Source organism: Rhamphochromis sp. 'chilingali' (assembly GCF_963969265.1).
Source record: "Rhamphochromis sp. 'chilingali' genome assembly, chromosome: 7".
Classification (NCBI taxonomy): domain Eukaryota; kingdom Metazoa; phylum Chordata; class Actinopteri; order Cichliformes; family Cichlidae; genus Rhamphochromis; species Rhamphochromis sp. 'chilingali'.
Window position 1 is genome coordinate 731,182 of NC_137934.1, and position 27,899 is coordinate 759,080.

The 27,899-nt window shown below is 39.8% G+C and overlaps 2 protein-coding genes across 2 annotated transcripts in view; both read left to right on the forward strand.

Annotated features, from left to right (window-relative positions):
• The window catches only part of mrps33 (mitochondrial ribosomal protein S33), a 339,553-nt gene that overhangs the window by 98,653 nt on the left and 213,001 nt on the right, over nucleotides 1–27,899 (forward strand). The gene's annotated exons all lie outside the window — the stretch shown is intronic.
• arhgef39 (Rho guanine nucleotide exchange factor (GEF) 39) overlaps nucleotides 23,616–27,899 on the forward strand; it is a 66,920-nt gene continuing 62,636 nt past the window's right edge. Inside the window, exons 1-3 of the mRNA XM_080887333.1 lie at nucleotides 23,616–23,685; nucleotides 24,951–25,105; nucleotides 27,790–27,884. Coding sequence (XP_080743459.1) covers nucleotides 24,956–25,105; nucleotides 27,790–27,884 — 245 coding nt within the window. The 5' untranslated portion in view covers nucleotides 23,616–23,685; nucleotides 24,951–24,955. The remainder of the gene's footprint in view (nucleotides 23,686–24,950; nucleotides 25,106–27,789; nucleotides 27,885–27,899) is intronic.

Consider the following 27,899-nt stretch of genomic DNA (forward strand, 5'->3'; position numbering starts at 1 on the left):
TCTAAAGCCGACGTAGGCTGTCCTGAAGACTAACCCCGAGCTGTCTTATGAGGCGTTTTTGGCAAAATCTTGTTGTGTTTTTGGTACGAGATCACATTCTGACACTCACTCTTGCCCTGATTGGCTCCGGAGCCGAACAGAGTTTCATCGACCAAACACTAGCTAAGGAACTCGGCCTTCTGCTAATCACCTTGAACGCAGGCTCTTCTCTCTCCTGTCTCGAAACTCAGTCGTTGCAGCTTCTCTGTTCTGTCGGCCATCAGTGGCTCTGCACCATTGCAGCTCTTGCCTCTCGCATTTTTAGCCTTTACAGGCTCTCCGTTCTTTTGGCCATCAGCAGTCTATTCCCAGCTCGTCTCCTCTCTGTATCTTTCAGCATTCTCTGCCTTTTGCTCTCTGGTGGTCATCTATGGCCCCGAGCCTTAAACCAAGCTCTACCTCTCCTGGCCATCCCTCAGCCCTTTGCTGTCTCTGTTTTCATTTCCCAGTTTCTCGGTTCTTATGCTTGTTCTGCCTTGCCTATGCCATGCATTACTCCTAACGTGCATGTCGATGTAGGCCAGAACTCCTCTGGTGTAAGATAGTTTTTTCTTTGGGGTCCTGCTCTAATCCCTTGCACAGCTGTGGTTCAGTTCTGCCTAGACAGACCATCAGAGTCTAACTGCCAAACATCTGTATTCTGTTCATCAATAAATCCTCTTCATGTTTTTTAATGGTCTTTCCTTATTGGAATACAGTTAGCATAATATCAATATAGACCCCCAAATTTTGGTGCTACCATCTAAATTTTGTAGCATAATTCTACTTTTCGATCAACACTTTTGACATCAGTGGCAGTCAGTGGTTGGGCGAATGGACACATTTATCATAAATATGATACAAAGTAAAGTTGAACACTAACCCAAAGAGACTTCAAAGTGATTGGTGCTGTGACTCTATTGTAGAAACATGTACAGACAAACATGAAAGCCCCAATGCAGAGCTAGAGTCTCAGCAGGATACATTCATATATACTCAACCCTAACATCACTGTCTTTGCTAGTTTTGTGTTAGCATGCTGTTCAAGCTTGCAAAGAGTCGATGTTGTGTCAGCCTGTCTTGAATGCAGTTTGAACTTCACCATCGCACACTTGTCTTTTTATTATCAAATAAAAGTACATGTCTGCATCACCGATGACTGATTCATCAGTGTCCTCCTTGCACTGAGCAAAGCCTCTGACAACACTCATCAAACCTCGTGGCATCAAATCAAATCTTCTTTTGAGAGCGTCATTAACTGAAATCAGCTGACTGCAGGACACCAATGCAGGACGAAAAAGTTCATTTGTCAAAACATTTACATGAAACTGTGACGCACAAATTTATGTCTCAGGATGGAGAGTAATAATAATTTTTATCACCTTGATTTTTAATTTAACAGTAGTTACCTGACAGCTGTGTGTTTGGCATTTATTTAGGTTTAAGACCATACCTGTAAATCTAATGATTCATTTCAACCTCTTCAATGTTTTGTGTTATGCTTTTTTTAAAAACTCGCACTAAATGCATAAATGCTCACATACAGCAGACAGATGAAACCTCATATTTAACCCAGTACCACTGAGCTCAGTGCATTGATCTTTCTGGTACATAATTCGGTTTAACTTTCAAATTCTTCAGCTCAAGTAAGAGCATTTTATCACTTAGTTGTACTAATGGACAACTAGGATAGCTTGTCCTCAGATTTAAGACGTTGTTCCATTTTTGGACTGGACAGACTGCCTGACTCCACTGGCAGATGAGAAAGTGCTGGGTAAGGCTGGGCCACCCCAAACTCTCATCAATAGGCTGTGGTGTGTCAGCCAAGCAGCAGTAAGACAGGATGGCTGTCGCTGCCTCACTGATTAAAACAGAGGATATGCTAAGAGGACAGCAGGATCCCTTACACGGTTCCTCTGTTTCCCTCTGACTTCTCTGTCCTCCGTCTCTCACCCAAATGAAAAAGTGCAGACTGGATGCGATCACATTTCCTATAATATCAATACTATCAGCTTTGTGGCCGTGCTGTGATCCTGTCACACGTGGCCTTGTAACCTTGTTCTACACACAAAGCTCTTACTGGAAACACTGAAGAAGTATAATAACGAATAAATATAATACTTAATCTTATTATAAGCAAGGATCGCTTCTTTCATGCTACATTGGCCGAAGGTTGGAAATCACAGTTCTGATATGGTGTCTAGATCAAGGTTTGAGTGAATGCCGATTGCTTAAGAGCTTCTCGGCAGGCAACAACTAACTTAATTTTAAAGTATAAGATTCAGAGTAAAGTGCAGTAATGAATATTTGCTATAAAGCTGCATTTCAATGAGTAAAACACTCGAGACTAACTCAGTCGCTCTTGTGTTGTTTCATATCGACTGATGAGGATCTTTAATCTGCACTATAGAAACTGAGCTGTCATTTCAAAAACCAACAATGAGTATGCTTTATTAACTAATTTCATCATTTTATTATGGAATTAGGTAACATAGTATAAAGCCAAATAAAAATGTTCCAAATTTATTATAAAGTTATTATTTGTTTTGTATCTGATCTACAAAGTAAATTATGTTGGTGCTTTGTTTTATGAACATCTCATTTTATCTTTCTGATGTAGATATTACTGATAACAGGTGATCAAACTTGCAAGAAACTGAATGTCAAAATAACAATTAAATACATCAATAAATCGATACAGATACTCATCAGTTACAGCTGATGTCAACATGCTTAAATGATTGCATCATACATCACTGCAGGACCCTTTTTGATCTCTGGCCCACTTTAGCTCCTGTTTCTTTGAGCTCCTCCCAAAATAGTCCAATCAGAAACTCACCCGTGGGTGGTGGGCCATTTAAAATGACTCATTTTTATCTTTTTAGATACTGGCAGCTACCAGTTAATCAGCCTAATTAGTAGGTTTGTTCAAAAACCCGATAACATAATGTGAAGAATTTAATTTTTTTTCTTAAGAATTGACGGTTGGGTCTGTGCATTATACTATGTAGCATGATTTCAGGAAAGATCACATTGTTGTTGACATGTTTTGGGCATAAGATACACTCATATCACAAAACAAGCGGCCCAGGGCTGATATCAAGTAAGTCTGATCCCAAAGGGATTTCTAAGGACTAATTCAAATTTTAAGGACTATCAAAATCACAAAATAGCTATAAAACTAGCGTTTGTATAATACTGTTGTGATATAATGTGACAGACATAAGCATCAGAGAGCTTAGCTTGAATCAATAGATTTAGTCTACAACAGCTAACGTTCGTCTCTGGAAAGATGTGGGAAGGAAACAGAAACAGGTGAAGCTGGACAAATAGGCATCACTAGGGCACATGTGTACGTGGTTACTTTGGGATAAGCACTGTGGAAGCTAAGATTGCTGTCGTAAAAACAACCATAGTGAATTTCAAGGAGATCAAAGCAGCACTGACAGTCAGAGCAATGGGCACAACAGTTAATGTTAATAGCATTAGACTGCTCATACACCACAAGGTCTTTCATGCAACTTGGCAACATTATCTCCAAACCATATATGTATGAGATCTCACTACTGGCACAGCTGAAACTCATTTCAATTCAATTTTATTTAAATAGCACTGAATCACAACAACAGTCACCTCAAGGTGCTTTATATTGTACAGTAGACCCTACAATAATACATACAGAGAAAACCCAACAATCATATGACCCCCTATGAGCAGCACTTTGGTGACAGTGGGAAGGAAAAACTCCCTTTGAACAGGAAGAAACCTCCAGCAGAACCAGGCTCAGGGAGGGGCGGGGCCATCTGCTGTGATTGGTTGGGGTGAGAGAAGGAAGACAGGATAAAGACATGCTGTGGAAGAGAGACAGAGGTTAATAACAGATATGATTCAATGCAGAGAGGTCTGTTAATACATAGTGAGTGAGAAAGGTGACTGGAAAGGAAAAACTCAATGCATCATGGGAATCCCCGGCAGCCTACGTCTATTGCAGCATAACTAAGGGAGGATTCAGGATCACCTGGTCCAGCCCTAACTATATGCTTTAGCAAAAAGGAAAGTTTGAAGCCTAATCTTGAAAGTAGAGATAGTGTCTGTCTCCTGAATCCAAACTGGAAGCTGGTTCCACAGAAGAGGGGCCTGAAAACTGAAGGCTCTGCCTCCCATTCTACTTTTAAATACTCTAGGAACAACAAGTAGGCCTGCAGAGCGAGAGCCAAGTGCTCTAATAGGGTGATATGGTACTACAAGGTCATTAAGATAAGATGGGGCCTGATTATTTAAGACCTTGTATGTGAGGAGCAGGATTTAGAATCCTGGATTTAACAGGAAGCCAAAACAGGAGAAATCTGCTCTCTCTTTCTAGTCCCTGTCAGGACTCTTGCTGCAGCATTTTGGATCAGCTGAAGGCTTTTCAGGGAGTTTTTAGGACATCCTGATAATAATGAATTACAGTCGTCCAGCCTGGAAGTAATAAATGCATGAACTAGTTTTTCAGCGTCACTCTGAGACAGGATATTTCTAACTTTAGAGATGTTGCACACATGGAAGAAAGCAGTCTTACATATTTGTTTAATATGTGCGTTGAAGGACATGTCCTGGTCAAACATGACTCCAAGGTTCCTCACAGCGTTACTGGAGGCCAAGGTAATGCCATCCAGAGTAAGAATCTGCTCTCTTTCTTTTGTTTGTTTGAAAGTTAGGCAGATACAACTGGAAGCTGTTTGCTGATGAACTCACCAATGTGCAGTTAGCCATCTCTTTATTTGCTTCCTAAGGCTGAATCTCTGTTGTCACTGAATCATTGCACTTACTGCACTAGTGTTGTTCGGCTGCATGTTTTGTGTAGTTTCTCTGGACCACTGGAACATTTTTGCCAAGACTAACAAGTTCTCCTCTGTGCAGACTTACTCAGCGGGCTCAGAGGATCCCTGTGAGGTAAGGACAACGTTACGTGACTGTGGATTTATCAGGGTTAAACTCTATGAAAATCTCTCCCAAGCCATCCACTAGCTCTGTTCTTTTACAACTGCCGAACTCATTTCCACTATGAACCTGTTGAACTTTCATTATTGTGCCGGCCTCCTTCAGCACAGCAGCTGTACTTTCACAGTCATCTGGTTACTGTTCTCTCCTACACAGAGCCCGTCTTATCTCCTTCCTCAAGTACTGTATGTCCAACATTCTTCCTTCTTCCACTTGCACCACTTAATCATTGCCTCTGCCTTCACCTGCTTCTTCTTCTTGATGTCCAAACTCATCCTTCAGACTGCCGTCAGCTGCTGTTACCTGCACTCTACCCTGCCCCCCTTTGCAGACTCTTCCAGACTGCATTGTAAGCTACCTGTGAGCACCTTCCTCTCCTATTATACATCACCCAATTTTCATTGCTCTTTTATGAAATATGTGTTCTCTATAGCAATTTCCATCCTTGTTGTAAAATCTGCTACCGTCTGGCCTTCTTAATTTCTCACCTACCTAACACTTCATTACCTCTGTTCCTTCAAGTACATTTTTACTGAAATATGTTCCAGTCACTCTCTCTCTCCTGCCTCAGGACGCTCCACCACATCCTCCAGTTTACTCCTTGATTCCCCCCCCCCCCCCCCCCCCCCCCCCGTCTCTGTCTTTCTTCTTCTTAAAAACTAAAAAACTACACGTGTCATAGCTGCAATATTTCTGTAAAACCCTAAAATGTTATGTACATCAAGGGCAAGACAAAATAAAGCATGTTACCAGTGTGCAGGTTGTATAGCAAGTTGCAAGTTTCACTTCAGAAATGTCAAATTTCATGTTTTTGCATGCCGTGTTTACTGCCATCATCAGGCTTGTGTCACTCTATGCAATGACTATTCGGCTCTTTAAGTAAAATGGTAATGCACTGGTTCTTTCATAGCACTTTTCTACTCCGATCACTCAAAATGCTTTAGACATCTTGCCTTATTCACCTCCTCGACCTTCTACAGCCAACCCATCAAAGAAAGTTTACACACAGCATCATGATTTCTCATCATATTCATATTTATGACTCCACAATTCTTCTAGCAACTTGATATTAAATGTTTTCAGTGCCCATAACGATTAACTATTGAACCCTCTCTTATGGGAATGTTTGAAATGGCAGAAGGTCATATATTCAGATTTCCAGTAAGCATTTTATTTCAGTAAACACTTAATCCATACGTGGATTTGGATTTCTATAGCTCTGGGAAAACGGAGAACTTTAAAATATAACTGTCTCACGCGACGACTACTACAGGATGGTTCTGGACACAGTTTCTGGAAGTATCCTCACTTGCAGAGCAGACGTTTTACCGACCACTTTAAGACTAAACGTGTCAGAAAAAGAAATACTACCAAGTACCAGGGTATTCCTGATTTTAGGTCTTTACTTTTCCTCAACTGAAAATCTTGTATTTGCTCTTTGACTAGAGACAAGCTGGGTGATTTTATTCTGCAGCTGCTCTGATCTCGAACAATAATGAAACCACTTTATGTCATTTGACAGTTAAATGCGTGTCTAATATATGTTACGATTCCAAATAGATGGAAAAGAGAGTTTCTACTGTTTATAATATTTATAATGCAGAAATAAATTAGAGCTGCTATGAAGTTGAAGATTCCTGCTGCTGCTGAACCTGTAGGTGATAAAATGTGAATCTATCACGTAAAATCTTCTTCAGTACATCGCCTGTACGAAGGTCAGGCAGTAATTGTTGATAACCGAAGCAGAGTGTTGATATAAGAAAACAAAATCTCACCTTAGAGGGCCCTTCACTCTTAAAACGTCTGACCCACAGCCAACAATCGAAATGACCAACACACAACATACACACATCCATGTGTGCGTAGATCAGAAAAGGTCAGATGCAGCACTTCCCCAAACCTTTTGTGTGTGTGTGTGTGTGGGGTGGGGGGGTGGGGGGGGGGCGGCTGCTTTGCCACTGGGAGAGCTGCATGTTGAGGGACTGACAGAATTATGAGGATTCTGCCAGCACAGAGGTGTGTAACCTTTACTCTCTTGGCCTTGAGGAGTACCACCCTTCTCACCTTAACATTGTTTTAAAGGCCATGTGTACTATTTACACGCTACATTTACCCTTTAGGTTACTGTCTTCTCAGCTGGAGCTATGAACAGCATTTTTATAAGCAACCTGAGAGCCCGTATGAAACAGATTAGATGATATATAGATAAGCATGCTGAAGTACCACAAAGGAGGAAGAAAAAAGAACAACCTTTAAATCAATATGGTGTGATTGAGCATTGTGTTATTGTCTGTATCTGAGTAAAGACATGCTTGGCAGACATTGATATGTATTAAGTCAAAACAACTTTCATTCAGTATGAGTTCAGTTCTGCAACTTTTCCCGGCAGCCTACGTCTATTGCAGCATAACTAAGGGAGGATTCAGGGTCACCTGGTCCAGCCCTAACTATATGCTTTAGCAAAAAGGAAAGTTTGAAGCCTAATCTTGAAAGTAGAGATAGTGTCTGTCTCCTGAATCCAAACTGGAAGCTGGTTCCACAGAAGAGGGGCCTGAAAACTGAAGGCTCTGCCTCCCATTCTACTTTTAAATACTCTAGGAACAACAAGTAGGCCTGCAGAGCAAGAGCGAAGTGCTCTAATAGGGTGATATGGTACTACAAGGTCATTAAGATAAGATGGGGCCTGATTATTTAAGACCTTGTATGTGAGGAGCAGGATTTTGAATTCTGGATTTAACAGGAAGCCAAAACAGGAGAAATCTGCTCTCTCTTTCTAGTCCCTGTCAGGACTCTTGCTGCAGCATTTTGGATCAGCTGAAGGCTTTTCAGGGAGTTTTTAGGACTTCCTGATAATAATGAATTACAGTCGTCCAGCCTGGAAGTAATAAATGCATGAACTAGTTTTTCAGCGTCACTCTGAGACAGGATATTTCTAACTTTAGAGATGTTGCACAAATGGAAGAAAGCAGTCTTACATATTTGTTTAATATGTGCGTTGAAGGACATGTCCTGGTCAAAAATGACTCCAAGGTTCCTCACAGTGTTACTGGAGGCCAAGGTAATGCCATCCAGAGTAAGAATCTGCTCTCTTTCTTTTGTTTGTTTGAAAGTTAGGCAGATACAACTGGAAGCTGTTTGCTGATGAACTCACCAATGTGCAGTTAGCCATCTCTTTATTTGCTTCCTAAGGCTGAATCTCTGTTGTCACTGAATCATTGCACTTACTGCACTAGTGTTGTTCGGCTGCATGTTTTGTGTAGTTTCTCTGGACCACTGGAACATTTTTGCCAAGACTAACAAGTTCTCCTCTGTGCAGACTTACTCAGCGGGCTCAGAGGATCCCTGTGAGGTAAGGACAACGTTACGTGACTGTGGATTTATCAGGGTTAAGCTCTATGAAAATCTCAACAACAAATGGAAAACAAACAAATGGAAGAATGCAGTCTTACATATTTGTTTAATATGTGCGTTGAAGCACATGTCCTGGTCAAAAATGACTCCAAGGTTCCTCACCGCGTTACTGGAGGCCAAGGTAATGCCATCCAGAGGAAGAATCTGCTTAGATACCATATTTCTAAGCTTTTCAGGGCCGAGTACAATAACCTCAGTTTGATCTGAATTAAGAAGCAGAAAGTTAGCGCCCATCCAGGTCTTTATGTCTTTAAGACAAATGGTAGCTCTGCAACTGCTTCTGGTTATTATGGAGTTCTTTATAAATGTCTTGATTTTGTGTGGGTGTGTGACAAGGGAAATTTACAATCATACAATAAAAGAATTGCCCAAGTACTAAAGGATAAATGAATAATAATACATGAATATTTTTTTAAAATATAAATCATAGAGCTAATTTTTGATGCAGTCAGATTTTGCTTCTGGGTTTGCCCCATGAGAGCATTTCCTTACATGATATCTTCAGTAAATTATCCACTTTACTCGTCATTACCGCTCTTTCCATGATCTTTAATGAATAGTAAAGCATGTTACATTACATCTTTTACAGACAGGCAAAGTCACGTCATGTCCTATCATACCAGCTCCAGATCAGAATACTTTATTTATCCAAAAGGAAATGATGTTGGTTACAGCTGCTCCAAGACAGTAACTATTTAAATCGTACAATATGTTACAGAGTTTACAAATTTAAGAAATAGCACTAATATATACAAATCACTCCATTATACATATCAAGATTATGACAGAGATATTACAGATGGTCATTGATGGGCCACTGCTTTAGTTATATTGAAAGGTCCGTATCAGCAGAGTGATGAATGGCTGCAGCTCTAGTTTAGGTGGCCCTGCCGGTGGCTCTTTTGGAAGAGGAGCTGCATACAGAGTCCAATCCCATCTGTCTGCAGCAGAGTTGAGAGTCAATGCTGGTGCCACAAACAGTCATCCGTGACATTTGCAGTCGGCTCTGAGACACAAATCATCCTGTGGGGAATTAGGAGTGTTTTGCATGATTTAATCCATCAAGAGTAGAAAACGAAAAATATCCACAAGGTATAATTATGGGTGTCGTGATTTTCTGTTACCGTATCCAGAATTCACTCAAGTGGGAGAGGGGAGGGGGGTGAACTTAAAGTCTCTCTGCCCACAATGAAACATGAATGATCACGTAGGGTGGTCCCAGCTCACACCGTGCCCCGAGCCAGTGCCATAGGCAAGGCATTCCTCTGCCTGCTTTCTGTACAACATCCCTCCAGCCAAGAGCCTTTGCCTTTTCAAGTGTGTTACACAGAGTGGAAATGTTGAATATGAGCAGGAAGGAGGATTGCACAAACAGATACATGAATCATGGGAGGGATATGCACACCTAAATTAAGAAAAGCTTGGTATTTCATTTATTGCCGATTTTATACTGAGCATATATCACACGTGAACAATTCAACAAATTCTCCTCTCTGACACATTCGATCCAACACGTAGGGGTACATTTTCACATCCATTTTTTTTCTAAAGTATCTTTGCTAACATTAGATCTCAACTTTCTTTTAGTGCCCTCGGGGCTTTTAATTCATAATTTAATCATTAATTCCTCCAAGGTGACAGAGGACTTACACCAGTCTGCGCTTTGCTTTGGTAATGTAATTAGCCATTAAACAGACACTGAGACATTTTAAAGGTGACATGATCTATCTATGTCAGACTTCATCACATCCACCCTCAAGGCGTTCAATCAAATGAGGATATGTCCAAGTCAAATTATACAGATTACCAGTGTAATCACGGGCAGTGTGGTGGTGGCAGTGCTGTCAATCAGCAGTCTGTAATAAAGGCTGTCATCAGGTGGTTATATTAATCTCCAGTTGCTCTTAGAGCACATGAGAACTGAATAAACAGTGCAGCTGTTAATTAAAGCTGTGACATTATATCATAAATATGAGAAACCTAGTTGGGATGAAATAAGCATCATGTAATTATCACAACTAGATTAAATTTCATGCTTTGCAGAAAATGAAAATGGTGGAAGGTGTGTGTGTGTGTGTGTGTGTGTGTGTGTGTGTGTGTGTGTGTGTGTGTGTGTGTGTGTGTGTGTGTGTGTGTGTGTGTGTGTGTGTGTGTGTGAGTGAGATTATTTTTGCCTCCAGCAGGAAGTAGATTTCTTAGCTGTAGTGCATATGTTTTTCATGAACTTTGTAACACAGATAAAGGGAATTTCTGACAATTCAATTTTATTTACACAGCGCCAAATCATAACAACAGTCGCCTCAAGGCGCTTTATAATATAAGGTAGATCCTACAATAATACATACAGAGAAAAGCCCAACAATCATATGACCCCCTATGAGCAGCACTTTGGCGACAGTGGGAAGGAAAAACTCCCTTTGAACAGGAAGAAACCTCCAGCAGAACCAGGCTCAGGGAGGGGCGGGGCTATCTGCTGTGATTGGTTGGGGTGAGAGAAGGAAGACAGGATAAAGACATGCTGTGGAAGAGAGACAGAGGTTAATAACAGATATGATTCAATGCAGAGAGGTCTGTTAACACATAGTGAGTGAGAAAGGTGACTGGAAAGGAAAAACTCAATGCATCATGGGAATCCCCCGGCAGCCTACGTCTATTGCAGCATAACTAAGGGAGGATTCAGGGTCACCTGGTCCAGCCCTAACTATATGCTTTAGCAAAAAGGAAAGTTTGAAGCCTAATCTTGAAAGTAGAGATAGTGTCTGTCTCCTGAATCCAAACTGGAAGCTGGTTCCACAGAAGAGGGGCCTGAAAACTGAAGGCTCTGCCTCCCATTCTACTTTTAAATACTCTAGGAACAACAAGTATCCTGATCATTGTGCATGGGCTGAACCTCCAGAGAAACAGACTCAGTTAAAAGTCAGTATTTTCTAGCTTGTCTGTTGTGGCTATGATCACCATATAGTCTGATGACCAGGACAGTGACCTAATCTTTATACGTGTTTAATTCCTCGAGTTTTTTATTTTGCTGAATGTCTTCCTGCCAAATGTGCTTCATCACATCAAAAATACATTTATAAAAAGGTGGAACAAGAAGTATGCTGAGTCAAATTCAAATTCAAATTTTATTTGTCACGTACACAGTCATACACAGTACGATATGTAGTGAAATGCTTGGACAACTGCTCGTGACCTAAAGAAAACAAAAAAGGAAAAGGCTATGAATAAGATAGGAAATAAATATGAAAAATTAAAAAGGGTAAATTTAACTAGGAAGTCATTTTTGGCTTTATTTTCAACAATCCTGAATCAAAAGAAAAGGGTGAATGAGAGCACTCATGTATGTAAGTATACTCACTCTTTACCATGACACTCAAAGTTGTGCTCAAGTGCATCCTGTTTCTGACACATCATTGCCAGATGTTTCTACAACTTAACAGGAGTCGACCTGTGAGCACAGTAAATTTATCTGCAAGTGGAAGGTTTGAAACCACCAGGACTCTTCCTACAGCCAACTCTGAGAAGTCGGGATAGAAGGGCCTTTTCATACTCGACCACCTGTTTGACCCGCTGCCCTGTGATCAGGGCCTCAAGTGAATCAGGTCCCACACCTCCAGACTCACCAACAGCTTCTTCCTCTAGGCCATTTGGACTATTAGCAAACACTATCCCCCCCAACCACCCCACCAATCTGAGCCATGGTCTGAGTAATGGTCAGATGGTCATTCACAGTGGACACATGGCTTATTTCACTCCTCTTTCAAACTTTCTGTCTACTCAGTCCAAAATGTGTCCTTGATCCAACACAGCTGATTTAAAGGGCTAAATGACTCCTCAGCGTGTCTTGAAGTTCTCCAGAGGCCTGGTAATGAACTAACCATGTGATTCAGGTGTGTTGACCCAGGGTGAGATCAAGCCCTCAAGCCTGGAGTTGAACACCCCTGTACAGCTGAGTCTTGTTTTCTTTCTCCTCAATGTGCACGGCACAGTCCAGGAATGGCAAACAGTTATCCTTTGTGTCTTCCCTGTCGAATGTTTCTATCCACTGAGCTGATGTGAGCAGTGAAGGACTCTACTTCTTGGGTTTCGACTTGTCATTATGGGGATATTGTGTGTAAAATTTTCAGGTGAAAAATGAATTTAATCAATTGTTGGATAAGGCTGTGGAAAGGTTCTGAATAAAATGTGGAACAAAGGCTGTGAACACTTTTTGCACTGTATGAATAAGAATTTAATGATGTCAGATCAAATATAATCATTGAGGACAAAGTCTTGTTTTTGTTTGTTTGTTTTCTGTTGAGTTTTTTGTTATTTGCAAAAGTAATGATAAATTAAATTCCCAATGTCCATTAAAATCAATCAAAAACTTGTTAATAATTAGAATATTTGTAAAAATGACAATTCATGTTTGTTTTTATTTTTATTTTGTTTTTTATTGTGTCGTATTAATTTCCCCTGGAGACGCATTCTCGGAGGAGCCGAACAGATGGAAATCTAGGAGTGTCCTGGAAAGATTCATCGTGAAAAATCCATCCGACACCTGTGTAATTTGCCTAATCATCTTTTCCTAATAAGCTCCCTCTATTAATTATGCACGACTTCTACAATGCAGTCAAGATAAAAGTAAATCTGATGACTTAATACCCTTCAAAATAATTACCCACATCCTTCCTCTTTCACTCTCTCACAGACACCTCCCTCCTCCCATTATCCCACCACACACCCATCTCTGGGACAGCTTTTGATACCCCAACCCCCACCCTGATTAGACCCCCACCCCCCACACCAGCCTTCTCCTTCCTTATTAGACAAAAGGAAATATCCCATGTAACGTGTTGTTTGCTTCAGTGTAGAATTCACTACAAAATAAAACTGACTCCCAGGATGCTTTAGTCAGCACAAACATCCATCTGCACTTTTGTTTTTTAAATTTGGGATTAAGATGTTCATTTTCCAATTTCTAATTTCTAATGTGTTTTTTGGACTTTTAATTTCTGTTTGTAATTAATAATTAATTACAAATTAATGTGCAGTTTCATTCTTAGTTTGCTTACTGTGGAGTTGTTTTTTTATTCTTTGTATTTATCTCTCTTTTACTGGTGTTGATTGTTTTATATTAGCTTGGAGGTTGTCCTCCCCCAACCAGATCCTCAGGGAGCCACAGAAACAGGGGAGACATGATTAGACGATCGTTATCAGCTGTGCCAAGCAGCCTCCACTGGCTCTGCCCTGAACCCACTGCACTCAACCTGGGAAGGTTGAGGTAGCCATTTCTAAACAACAGCAGATTCCAGATCATCAGTTCAAACAATTGTCCATTTTGCCAAGTTATGTTTTAATTTCCAGTTTTGACCCTCAAATGAGAGGAAACATAAACTTCACAGTAAATAATTACTATTTTTTACAGTAAATGACTATGAATTTAAAGTAAATTGTAAAATTGTTTATGGGTAATTCATGTGGAAACCACAGACATTCCGTTAACCTGATTAAAGTCTTACTTCGTTAAATATAGTGAAACTGTATCAAATAATACGGTATCATAGTAAAAAGTTGAATATTACAGTAAAATACTGGCAGCTGTGGTTGCCAGAATTTCACCGTGGAAAATATAGTGATAATGTAGAATATATAACGATATACTTTGTTGATAAATGTAAAATTTACAGTGAACTTGGTTTTTGTGCAAAAATTACATTGAAATAAAAAACTAATATAAAGTAAACCAGTTAAAATACATTTTTAAGAAGCTTGATTACCGTCTCCTGTTGACAAAGCACAGAAGAGCTGTATAATACAAAACATGTCTTTTTATTCAAAAGTTCATATTTACAGTAAATTATTGTCAGCTGTTGCAGCCACAATGTCGTCTAAAACATTAAGGCCCAACAAATGAGGTAATAAACACGACAGGGCTGATTGGCATAAAACTTACATTCTTTGACTTTTTGTCAGAAGAAACTAATCGATTATTAAATACAGTCCCGATCAAAAGCTTTAGACTACTTGAAAAATGGCAAAAAAATCGTCTTTTGCATGGTTGGATCTTAACAAGGTTCCAACAACATGCAACAAGCAGAAATGGGAGGTAAACAAAGCATTTAACTTACATTTAACAAACTTAAACTGGGACAGGCTGTTTTACAGCTGATCAAATGTTTAGGACCACTTGCCTTTAAAAGGCCAAATCTGTGCAGAACTGTGCATTCATTGTCATTTTCTGTCAGGTAGTCAGACTGTCAGGATGTTCTGATGGCAAAAGCAAAAAAGCTTTCCTTTTTGAACATGGTCGGCTTGTTGAACTGCGTAAGCAGGGTCTCTCACAGCGCGCCATCGCTGCTGAGGTGGGATGCAGTTAAGACTAGGGATGGGTATTGATAAGATTTTCACTATTCCATTTTCGATTCTCTTTAACGATTCGATTCTTTATCGATTCTTTTTAAAAAAGGAGAACACTAAGGTCGATCAGCTCAGAACTTTGTTTTATATCTTCTCTTTGAACAAGATAGAAATGTAGGAGTAACATGGCCTTACAAACCCAACATGAGATCTTAAGAGATCCACAGCCTACGGCTCTTCAATGGGGTGTCACAGGGTCCCCAGGAAAAACATTGCAAATGTAAAATAATAAAATAAATATTCTTCTGTAGCAATAACAAAGTATAACATAAATTATTCTGTAGCAATTACACAAGAATATCCAGTAATGTCCCTGCCTACAATTACACACATTCACGTAATGAAAATCATCTGCTGTGGCAAACGGGTGCAAGCCTTTGACCACAAACTGAGTCTCTGCTCGGTGACGTTCGTCTATCCTGCCTGAAAGGAGACGCTACCGGCAGACTGCAGCGAGAGCTGCCAGCATCTGAGCCAGACTCTGTCTCATCATGGTCACTAAATGCACAGTAATGGCAGGTTTGTAATAAGGCAGATCGCGCTAACATAATATGCACTGTTAGTTGATTATTTACCTGCCGCATTAACGGGAGAGGACGTGCAAACCAGGGGCAATTCTAGGATCAGAGCTTTGGGGGTGCTGAGCACCCAGAGAGCTGCCCAGCCAGCCAAGATACACTTTACTCGTCACAATGAGACTTCTTCCCTGTCTCTTTCGGTCCCTGCATCCTCCCTGTCCTCATCGTCTGTTGTCTTCATCTCCGTTATCAGTCATCATAATAACTTTTAATGTGTATGTATAATACAATACAGATACATAAAAAACACTCCCGAAACAGAATAAATTATTACAAATAAATTATTACAAAATATTTTAAAAAAAGAATAAAAATGGAGGCAACTTTGCCTGTGGTAGAATGTATACAATGCATGAAAAAATCTTTACTGCAGATACTAATTTTGTGTTGTAAGATTTATGAGTTTCATGCTTTCATAGTGGTGCTTAGGAGAGCTTGACATTTTTCTCAGGTGGGACACACAGTAAAAAGTGTGAGAAACACTGATAAGTTAAGTGTCTGTGTGCTTTTGGAAAACATTTAAAGCTGCAGTACAGAACCTTTGAAACAAGCTTAAAACATTTTTAGAATATAAACAGAGCTTCTGCATTAATATAAAAAAATACTTTTAAGATCACTAACAAAGTCCTCTCAGTGTACTTTCAACCAAAAGGCAAATAAGCAAACCACATGATACCACATCTAATAAAATATATAAACATTGAAACACTGATCCAACATTATTCTTGATTAAAGGATCATTTGATTTTACACTTTTACCTGAATGTGGCTCCTTTTTTTGAAAAAACTTCCTCATATCCATTATGAACCTGGCTGTCTCTGTACACACACACACACACACACACACACCGGGAGTTATAAGGTTAATGGGCATCCAGTCAGTTAGCTAGTTAGTATCCATTTCAAACAGGACAGTGGTAACAACAGCAGGCTACGGACAATTTTTAGATTTTAAACAGGCTGTATACATTTCAATGGGAGCAACAGGACGGTCAAATGTTGCTGATTTTACTACAGAGCAGGACGGATTGTAGGGCAGCAAACATCGACGGAAAGGTTTTCAACACTGCAGGTTACCTGGTGTAATGTTTTTCAGCTACAAAGAAACATGGCCTGACTCCTACCAACTATATAAAGAGTAACTGAAGGTTACATGTCCTGTTTTAAGCCAGACACCCACACCACAGCTCCGCTGCCTCTCAGCCACCATCGCAAGAGCGCTAGAGCCAGAGCAGGGGAGAGCTGGAACAAACCATTTTGGGAGGGGGGGGTTATCTATACTTTTGTTGCTAAAGTGTTACTCTCAACCAAGTACTGTATGCTTATTATATTTTTATTAGTGTGTCACACAAACAGCAAATATATATATATTGGGGTGATTCAGCAAATAAATATGCTGAATCACCCCCAGAAATGGGCTAAAATTGCCCCTGGTGCAAACGTTACCGCTGCTGCTGGGTTGAGATTCACGAGTCCGGAGCAAATTAAAAACACGACATTCATTTAAGGTCATCGTGTGTTTTGTGAGCAAATGCTTTTGCATATTCGTAGTGTTTCCTCCCTTAAATGAAGTATCTACTTTGCAAGTATTGCAAGTTGCCCTGTTGTCATCCGTTCTCGTAAAGTATGACCAAACTTTTGAGCGTTTGAGCCGCTTACGCGCCGTGTTTCCTGCCAGGTAAATGACGCTCCGCAACGTGGTGACGTCATTCGGGGCGACTGGAATCGATAAGGGAATCGTTTGCAAAAATGGCAAACGATTCCAAGGAACTGAAACAGTGGGAACCGGTTCTCAACAAGAACCGGGTTTCGATACCCATCCCTAGTTAAGACGGTCATTTCTTAAATAATCCTGGGGGCTATGGAACAAAAACATGAAGTGGAAGACCTAAAAAATCCTCAACCCAAATTAAGGCCATCAGTGGTGCCGACTGCACCCCCATAACCATCAAACAGCATCTGAGACTGAAGGGCTTCAAAAACAAATTCTCTGATGAGAAAAAAATATAACCTTTTTTTTTCTCCTGTAAAAAAAATGTAACCTTGATGATCCTGATGGTTTCCAACCTTCCTGGCATGACAAGCAGATCCCACCTGAGATGTTGTCTGTGCTCCACAGTGGAAGGGGCGCCTTAATGGTCTGGGGTGCCTTTTCCTTCAGTGGAACTATGGACCTTCAGGATCGTGGTAAAGGGGAAACATGTAAACAAGAGGAGGAGACGAACACACAGCGAGAGAGAGGGACACGAAGGGAGACAAAGACATCACTGAGACACACAAAGGGAGACTTAAACACAGGGGACATGACAGACTCGCGCACTGAAGGCACGACGTGCCGAGAAAGACACAGACATGGGAGGAAGCTAAACTGACAAGAACAAATGGGAAAACATAGAGAACTCAAACAGAACAAATCCAAGCTTAAACCATATAAACTAGAACATCGTGATACAAAAGGGACATGAAACCCAACATGCTGGGTCAAAAGACCCGGAACCATGACACAGTAGCCAGTTACTTTTGAACAACACTTTGAGGGTTTTGTTGTTGTTGTTGTTGTTGTTTTGCTTACTCAAAATAAAATGTGCATAAAGTTCCTGTTTCGTGTGTTCTTGTAGAACCAATAACACACGTCCACATTTGAACAAACTGGAAAAGATTTGCTGGACAAAGCGATGTTAGACTTCTATTCTAAAGAACTGTGTGTTTAAAGAGTTCATCACAGCTCATGAGACTTTACTTTAAAGAGTTATCAGACAATTGCATGAAAGCCCCAAATACAGTACATTTTAATAGCTACAATTATGTACTTGTGAGCTGCCCAGAAGTGTCAACACTTGATGCTATGATTACTGTTTGATAAAAACATTGTTAATTACAACCCAGAAGTTAAGTGAAGAGCTGGCACTGAAGCATTAGGACATAAATTAAGCCTTTGCCCCTCTTCAACAAAGGTAGATAATGGGATTCCACGTCAGTAAACACTAAAGAGATTTTTTTCACATCAAGCACCAGCATCCTGTGGAAAAACTGCTATTGGACAGTAATATCCCTCCAGTTCTCCCTGAAGACATCTCTGTCTAACATTGCTCCTATTTTTATTCAATTTATTTACTTTATGTTGTTGTTGTTTGTTTGTGTTTTCTTTTTGTGCCAGCTCATTTGATATCACTTGGTGTTGCAACCTTGTTTCATATAACGTCTTCCAGCTAAGGTAGCCTCGCCTCCTGTGCGTTGAATAATTCATGACTTGCAATTCAATACTATTGGATTGGGGAGAAGGGGGACTTAAAAGTTGAATTACAAAACATCACCATCTTTCATCTCATAAAGTTTTTTAAAAATATTTTTACAAAGTGCAGAGGTCAATTATGAGTCTATAGGCTACAGCAGCTATGAATAACACAAAAACACTCCAAAACCTTGGGAGAGTTCCTCCACTTGGTAGATTATTGATGCTTTTACTTTTCCCCGTCCTCAGGTAAAAACCAGCAGAGCCTTTGTCTGTGGTCTCCTGCACGCTTTATGCCTTCATCGCCTCGAGGCAAAAGAAGCCTAATTTGCCCAGGTCTGTTTTGGAGCCAATTATTATAATACCAAATGTGCTGAAAACACAATATAATTTAAAACAATAAAGAGCCTACCAAAATCATGCATTTTAATAATCTCTCCATTAAAGATGCATTTCATCTGTTCAGCAATTTGAAGCATTTTAGCTCACTATCCTATTTTAAGACCACAGTACCTGCAGAACATGAGCATCCTGCGCAAAGTTGCTGGGAGAAAACCATAAAAACCATGGATTGAATGAAAATGACATGAACAATAAAAGTGGAACAGTTTATATAGATTTAAGTGTTATATAAAACAAAAAAGTTCAAATGAATCATTTAAAGTTTTGTCCAATGATTTATTCTTATATTAGTCTTTCTATAGGGAATAGAATAGAATAGAATAGAATAGAATAGAATAGAATAGCTCTTTATTGTCATTGTTACAAACACAATGAAAGGCAGTTTGGCATCTCTCCATGTGTGTGAATGACACAATAGCAAAGGTATTTACACAATAACACAGTTAAATTTACATTTACACAAGAAAGTTATGTACAAGTTATAGATACACACAACTATAATAGATCGTTTTCTGACAGTATCCTCTGGTTGTAGTTTTCCAGTCATAAGAGAGACCACACGAATTCCATCTGGATCCAGTGTAAGTTTGTGGACCTTGTTGATCAAGTCAGGAGTTTACTTGCATTTTTCCGAGTCACCTTTCGGTGGCCGATGTGTTGAAGTGAGGACCTAAATGCAGACAAACCAGATGAGAACGTGGGACCTCAACGAAAAGCGAGATGATTTATTGGCTGATACGAAAATAAGACACAAAGGCAGACGGACACTAAAGCAACACTAACATGAACTAAACTGGAAAAACTAGAAACGTTAAACACTAGGGATAAGAAACAAAAAAATCTGAAACATGGAAAAACCTGAATATGACGTGATGAGGAAACACAGCGAGTGGGAACACGGCGCCAGAACTAACATCACAATATAAACACACACACAGAGGGCAGCTACACGAGGGGAACCTAGTAAATACACAGTGAACTAAACAGAGAATACAGGAAACCTAAACTACAAAACTGGACCCTATGGAATAAACTAAGATTAACAAAGAGAACCTGAAACATCAATCATAATACAAAATCCCAAAGACACAAGGAACACAAAACGAGAGACTGGGGATCCTGACTCAGGCTAAAACAGCCCAGCTCAGACACAGCTTGGCTGATAATCATCATGGGTTAGTTCTTCTCTGACAGCTGCAAAACTCTTACTGTAATATTAAACACACACTATACTGTCTTAATATCATTTAATATTTTACTGCATCATGTGAAGTACTTTGCTTTTTGTAGAAAAGGCTGTATAAAAACGGCGTGCAGCCTGCAATGGCTCGAGATTGAATATCCTTTACTTATTGTACATATAACTGTCACTTTATCTCTGTTTTAAATATAGTAAGAACCTATAGCACTTGTTGTCTTGTTTATAGAGAATAGTGGAAAATGTGATTCAGGCTGTACTTGTGAATATTTCAACATCACATGAAGTGTCCTGTGACACTTGAAGATAACGTGACAGCTGAAGAACTTTTCTTTACTACAAAAGTATGTAGTAATATCCAGCTGTGTGTGAAAAGTGATGTGATTCAATAAAACCTGTGAACAAAGGGAAACTTTAAAAGTAAATTCAAAACATAAAGGATGCAGTAGTTGTGATGCAGGGAAGAAGTCTGTTGATATTTTTCAATGAGACAGATGTTTGTGTAGGTTGAGTGATGGTGTCCAAAATATGAAGGGAAACTCGATGGGAGGTAGTTCCAGTGGTACAAACTGCTGAGCCTCCATTAAAAATAATGTTCCCAGTTAGTTTACACTGTGGGCCACATAAAGCCCACTTTGATCTTAAATGGGGTGAAACAAAGGTTTTGTTCATTCATGGATTTTGTTCTGTTTAAACTGTGAACCCACTATAATAAAAACAGAAACTTCTGTGATAGATTAAAAAAACTATAACTTTTATCTATTACTTAACTGCTTTGGTGTACGGATGGATGGCAAAGCAGATGGAGTCTTTCACTAAAGAACAAGCTATCAAACATGCACAAGCACACCTAACCCCTAACCCTGACCTGCTGTCCATCTACACCAAGCGGTGCAAGTCCAAAGCTAGGAAGATTATGATGGATCTCTCCCATCCCAACAATGGACTCTTCTCACTGTTGAGGTCTGGGAAGCGCTTCCGCTCCCTTAAGGCCAAAACAGAGAGAATGAGGAGGAGCTTCTTCCCCCAGGCTATTCGGGGCCTGAACCAGGTGTAGGACTGGACTCTCCCAAACACGTCACTATAAGACTGGACTCTCACACACGTCACCACACGCACCACCACACATTTCCTATAATCCTATAATTCCTATAATTTATAATCCTTATCTTCATAATCTCTTCTGCTATTTGCACATTATTTACTGTAAATTCCTAAGTTAATTTGTAAATTTTTGTAGTAAATTGTAAATATTGTAGAACTTTTCTTCTGTCATTTAATGGTCGGGCATTGTACAGCTATGCATTTCACCCCCATGTCATACTGTGTATGGTTGTGTGTGTGTGTGACAAATAAAATTTGAATTTGAATTTGAATTTGAACAGCTCAAAATCAAAAACCCCACACTGGCTCATTCTGTGCTTTGGGCCTTATGTTTGACACCCCTAATCTGCAGAGTTTATCTAAACCAGGGGACACGTTTCATATGTCAGCTGTTAGTTGGTATATGGGAGCCAGCCCGCAGCCAGAGGTGGGACTTTATTTTAACGTGCACACCATGCGGCCAATCACATGCAAAGACAGACTGGGATCATACCAGTATGTGAAAGAAGGAAGGGGTCAGACGTCCGAGATCAGCAAGTGTATTGGTACAGGCCAGGTACACAAAGACACGTGGAGACAGATTTAAATGCAAAGCTCAAATGAGCAGCATCTGGCTGGACTTCAATGATGCCGGACACTGAAAAGCTGAATATTGAATTTATAAAATTAGGAGCTGGATAAAGTCATACCTGTTTTGAGTTTTTAGCTATTTTCCACCGTGCAGGACAAACAGCTGTACAGGACCTTAAACATCATGTGTGTTCTCACTAAATGCATAAAAATACGTTTGTTATGAAAACACTGAATAAAAAAATCGCTAAAAAAGATTCATTTCACAGTTCAGTATTAAACATTACACAAACTGCAAAAGTGTGTTTGAATGGTAGAGATTCACAGTGTTGGGAAGGTTACTTTTAAAATGTATTCCACTACAGATTACAGATTACATGCCCCAAAATGTATTTTGTAACGTATTCCGTTACTCAATGAGAGTAACGTATTCTGAATACTTTGGATTACTTAATATTTTATCATGCTTTTTACAACTACATGAATGAAGTATTGCTGTGTGATTCATTACTGAAGGTTACTCTCCACACCAACACCAGCTAGATGTTTAAATCTTAATATAAATGAGTAACAGTAGGTGGACATTAGGTAAGGCTGCACTTTTTGCACCGATCTCGTATAGAAAGCCTGTAACACTCTGCCTATTGCCTTCATATTAAATCATTTTAAAAAATATTTCTTCACGTCATTATGAGATTGAGACACAGGCATTAGAGCCTCTTAATGCGTATTTTGTTTGGGTTTCCACCGGCGTGGAATTACCAAAAATAGAGAGGGGACAGCCTAACATATGAAACAGGAAAAGACTGTAGTGTAATCCCTTTATTTTAGCAAAGTAACTGTATTCTAAATACCAGCTTTTTAAACGGTAACTGTAACAGAATACAGTTACTCATATTTTGTATTTTAAATATGTAACGGCGGTACATGTATTCCGTTACTCCCCAACACTGGAGATGCAGAAATGTGTGCATGTAGCACAGAGTCATGGCTCAGTGTGTAAATGAGTCTCACAGGCCTGATTGTGCTGCTCACCACAAACAAGCATAAGCAGACATTTTGGACTTATATTAACTACTTATATAGTTTTACAGCTTCCTACTCCTCTTTTATGACCATTCACGCTACATAAAGTAATTGGGAATAAAAAATGAAATGACAGAAAACTTTCTGTTTCTCTTTCTGACATAAAAAAAAATCTGTTTTTTTGTTTTTTACAACTACAGTTGAGAAACAACTGGACAGTCTGGGCAATGATGGAGCCTTCTGTGTAACTTCACACATTTATTTCTCACAATTGAAGTCCAAAGAGTTGTGCAGTCAGATTTATTTCTCTGTCACAGCAGCTTTTTGTTCATCATGTAGAAAATCAGTTAAATATGTAACTTCCTCTACACCGACAGAAAGGGTCCCGGCCCACTAAAGGTCACAGTGGGCTGTATTTATAAAAGCAGTTTGACACTGCTGATGTAAACTGATCTTAGCTGCAATGTTCAGGACAAGCACCATCTTATTTAAACCAAGTGTTAAACTTGACATATGTTAATATATTTATTTAGTACAGCGCTGACGACCTGTTCTGTTTATTTAAACATCTGTTTTATACTGTAAACAGTTGGTTTAACTTTGGAATCGTTAAAACTACTTCCGCTGAGAACGGGGTGCTTCCTGTAGTTCGCTTGCGGAGCAGCCAATCAGCGTGTGGAACAAAGGTCATTGCCCACACAGACCGGAAAGAGGAAGCAGAATCTCCAAAAGAGCGCCTTGATTGAAAATAGAGACGTTACAGAAAGGTAAGCCTAGTGTCGCTTTACCGTCAAACAAACCATAAAAACAAATTAATCTCTGTAAAGTAATTAACTTCTCATTCAAAGACGTTTTGTTGCGACAATAAATTCGCTGAAAAAAAGTTTTGACAAGTTTTTTCGTCCTCATAACCGGTAGAAACGGTCTCGACAGCTGATGTACATCTCGTTCACGAAATGTTCTAGAAACATCTGAAAGACTGAGTGACTCAAATGGAAACAGATGTTGGAGCATTTAGTCTGAAACTGAATGAAACATTTCGACAAATGTCAGTAACATCAAAGTCAACAGAAAACTTTGTGTTCTGGGATTCATGTAATAACTGGACAACACGAGAAGTTTTTACTTGCTTACGTTGAAATGTTACTTCTTTAAGATGTAGAATGGAACTCGCCTTGAGGTGACTGTTGTGATTTGGTGCTAAAATTGAATTGAATTCGGGTGTTTCCAGTCCCATTTTCTACCTGTCTCAGGTAGAAAGTCAAGCATGCATCTAGTTCTGCAGTCTGCTGGTTATTCTAAAGACTTACTGGACAGTAATCTCTTTAATGATGCTGCAGCAGATGCTACTGTTGCAAACAGTCAATTTGTGAAATTTCTTCCCTCTGAGATAGTCCATGACCAGGCGATGCTGCAAAGTGGAAGCGTTTAGAAACCGTAGCAGCTCAGCTTTGAAATGGTATACCATGTAAGGTTTCAGGGCAGGTTACTGACTGCTGAGGCACATGGTGCATAAAAGTCATAAATCCTCTATTGATTCAATAACCGCAGCCTCCCAAACATCCTCTGGGATTATTCTCAACACAGTGGGAGCTTCATGGAATGGGCTTCAATGGCCAAGCACCACCTGTAGGAGTTCTGTGTTGGCGGCCTAGTAACTTTATCCATGTAGTGTGTTTTGCTTTCATTTATGGTTCAATATTGGAGCTTGATATTTATCAGACAAAACAACAAAGAATTGTAATAATGTGTCATTCTTGTTTTGCACTTAATTTTAAAGATGTTTTTTCTTCCAAAGCTGAACTCTGCAGATGCGTGTTATGCTTGGAAGTTACCGTTTTCTGAGAGGGCAGAAGCACATGCTCCACCATATCAAGCAAATTATTTAAAAAACAAACAAAACTCAATTCATCTGTCCACAAATATTCAGTCATTTAGGAAAGCGTTACATCTTTTATCTCTAGTGGTCTGCTTTCCTTTACTGTGGAAGATAATTCACTTTGGTTGTGTTTCTGTTCTGTCCTTGTCACAGTGAGGATGAGTTTCTTGCCTCGCCCTTTGGATCCTCTTGGGTGCAGCAGTGTCCAGGAGCAGAGGGACTTGTGGCAAAGAAAATTCTGTCGAATAGCCAAAGAAATGGTGCAAACAGAACAACGCTACTGCCAAAAGCTGGAACTGGTCTCCACCGTATGTACTACAGCATATTTGACCTATTCATGGTCTTAAAATCATACGACATCATATTTCATAATGTAATATGATTTATGTGTCTGAATACTTAAGTGCTAGTACTAATGTCGGGCTTTTGATGCTAGGGTTACCCACATACTGTTTGACTTTTGTCTTTATTGGATAGTTACAGTGCAGTCAGGAAATGTGAATGACATGCAGTAAAGGTTTTATAGGCCGAGAATTGTCTTGAGGGCTCGTCTGAGGTAATCTATGTGAATTTTGCTTAAACCATTTTCCATTAGCTATCCTGGCTATATTTAGGGTCCGAGCACTAAAAGTGGGGTAGCCCTATTGTGTCTCTATTTACTGTATGATGAATGAAGCTTTATCTGCTCCATTTATTATTTTGGCAAATTAATTGCCTAAACGTGGTCAAAAACCCATGAAATTCTGCACACACATCAGGTCTGGTGAAAATGTACAGATCTTATTGGTTTCACGTATGTAAATATAATAATAACCACTGCAGCCAAACAGAGCCTGACGAGCCCAGCTGTAAGTAAGCTGTTAAGACTCGACTGTACGCTGTGTTCATGTTTTCCTCTGAAACAATAAGTCCCGTTGGAGCAGCCTTTCAATGCCTCTCTCTGTCTCTCGCTAGCAAAGTTGACCCAGACAACAAAGTAAAGCTAGTTTTCGGCTACGAGCCCGACACGAACCCGACGTATTAGCCAGAGGTCCCTTTACTACGGTTCGGAGCCGCAGACCTGTTGTATATACGCGCGGAATAGTTTTCTATACGAGATCACTGCAAAAAGTGCAGCTTTACCTAATGTCCACCTACTGTTACTCATTTATATTAAGATTTAAACATCTAGCTGGTGTTGGTGTGGAGAGTAGAGCAGGGCGATATGGCCAAAAATATTTATCACGATATACATTTGAAAATTTGCGATAACGATATAACTGACGATATAATTGATGCGAGACAAAATACAACTCCACAAAATTACTAGCGCAAAAAGACAATCTTCCATTTATTTTCACTTAAACAAGAAGCTGGTTTTTATGTACATTAAAGCTTTATAAAAAATGTAACAGTGCAAATGCAAATTCCTTGCTGACAGTTTAACCAAAAGGCATTTCCAGTAGAAATGGGCTGACATATCCTCAGCATAACCATGTATAATATCCACAAAACTTAAGACGTTATACACACACAATACGGTAACATTATGCTGAAGCACAGTACGTATCACTCCGCGAGGCTCCGCCTACGATAGCCGTAATGCTCCGACAATCCATCAAGCGGTGCGGCTTCGTAGCTCAGCAAAGTCGTACTGAAACATTTGACAGATTTTTGAGCACCGTGCACATAAAATCGTTTCGAGGTCAGTAAACACAACCAGAGTTCATACATAAGGCACACGGGATTATAAGGAGCTCTGTCGACTTTCAGGAAAATCAAAGGATTGATTTTAAGTGCGCCGTATTTTCCAAACAACACGGTAATAACGACGGCCCGCTAGCATGCGCTACCAAAAATAGTGCTTTGTTGTGTATCTGACGGACGAAAGCTAAACCAGTTCCACACCAGTGAAGCTGCAGCATTTTTACAAACCAGTTCAGATTCATCTGTTTCATTCAACGATCCGCTTTCGCTCTTCTCATTCTGCGTCGCCGCCATGCTTTTTCCGCCATGTGCGTATGAAAACAAAGGCACTGCACATACGCATTTTACCCATATTCTATCGCCATATTTCATTTTCTTATTGTTGTCCAACATTATGCCTTCACACGTCGAATTGTAATGTAACATAAACTGTATCGATATAAATGTATTTTGCATGAAAGTATAACCTCCCTTGACCCCATCTGAATTTATACTTATTTAGAAAATTCTTTAGTTAGGGCAGTTGAAGTAATGTATAATAAAATGTTTATGGATTCAGTATAAAAATATTTCCTATAATTGTCATTGTTGGAGTGGAGCTGAATCAGTGTCTTGGGGAACGTGGGCCTCTGCCCGTGTGTTAGTGGTGCAGTGGGTGGTGAAGATCATCCAGGATGCATACGGGTTTGATCAGTCACCTCTGCTCCATCGCGCCTTTGAAAGTTGCTCTCTTAGTAACTTGTCATAATTCAAGGAAACAAGAACACTTTCATAGCTTGAGAACCCATCTATAAAGATCTGATCGGCTCGTCTGTGGAGGTTGTACCAGACCCGAGGTGGAATCATATTTGCCTCAAAGAGAGAACAGACTTTTTCTGCTCACTGCTGCTGCCCAGTTTCTACACAATTATTCACCCCCCCATCCGTTCACTCCAATTAGGAGTCATTTTAGGCCTAATGCACATTCAATTTGCTAATCCCATTTTCACTTCAAATGACTTGAGACCAGCACAGCTGTCGCTTTATTGTCAGTGCTGTGGTACGACAGTGTCCCTCTGCATTTGTGCTTCAAATTGGCTCTTCCAAAATAATCATAGCAGTCAGAAAGTGGCTGTAGGGCAGCAACACCCCAGCCTTATAGTACCTGCTGCTGTTAAATGTCCTGTTTTTCTGTGTAGCTTTACTTTTAGGGTTGTCAGCAATAAAAGCACCTGCTTATCAAAAAAAATCCAATCGGAGACAACCGAGTAACACAAATGCTGGAAGATAATGTCCCTTTGTCTCTCTCTGCTCTGTTTCTTTGCAGTTCTTTGTGGACATTTTGAAGGCCAAAGGAACCCTGAGGTCGGACATTAGAGAAGACATTTTCTGTTCAATTAAAGCTATTCTATCAGTAAACCAGTAAGTATTCTCTGA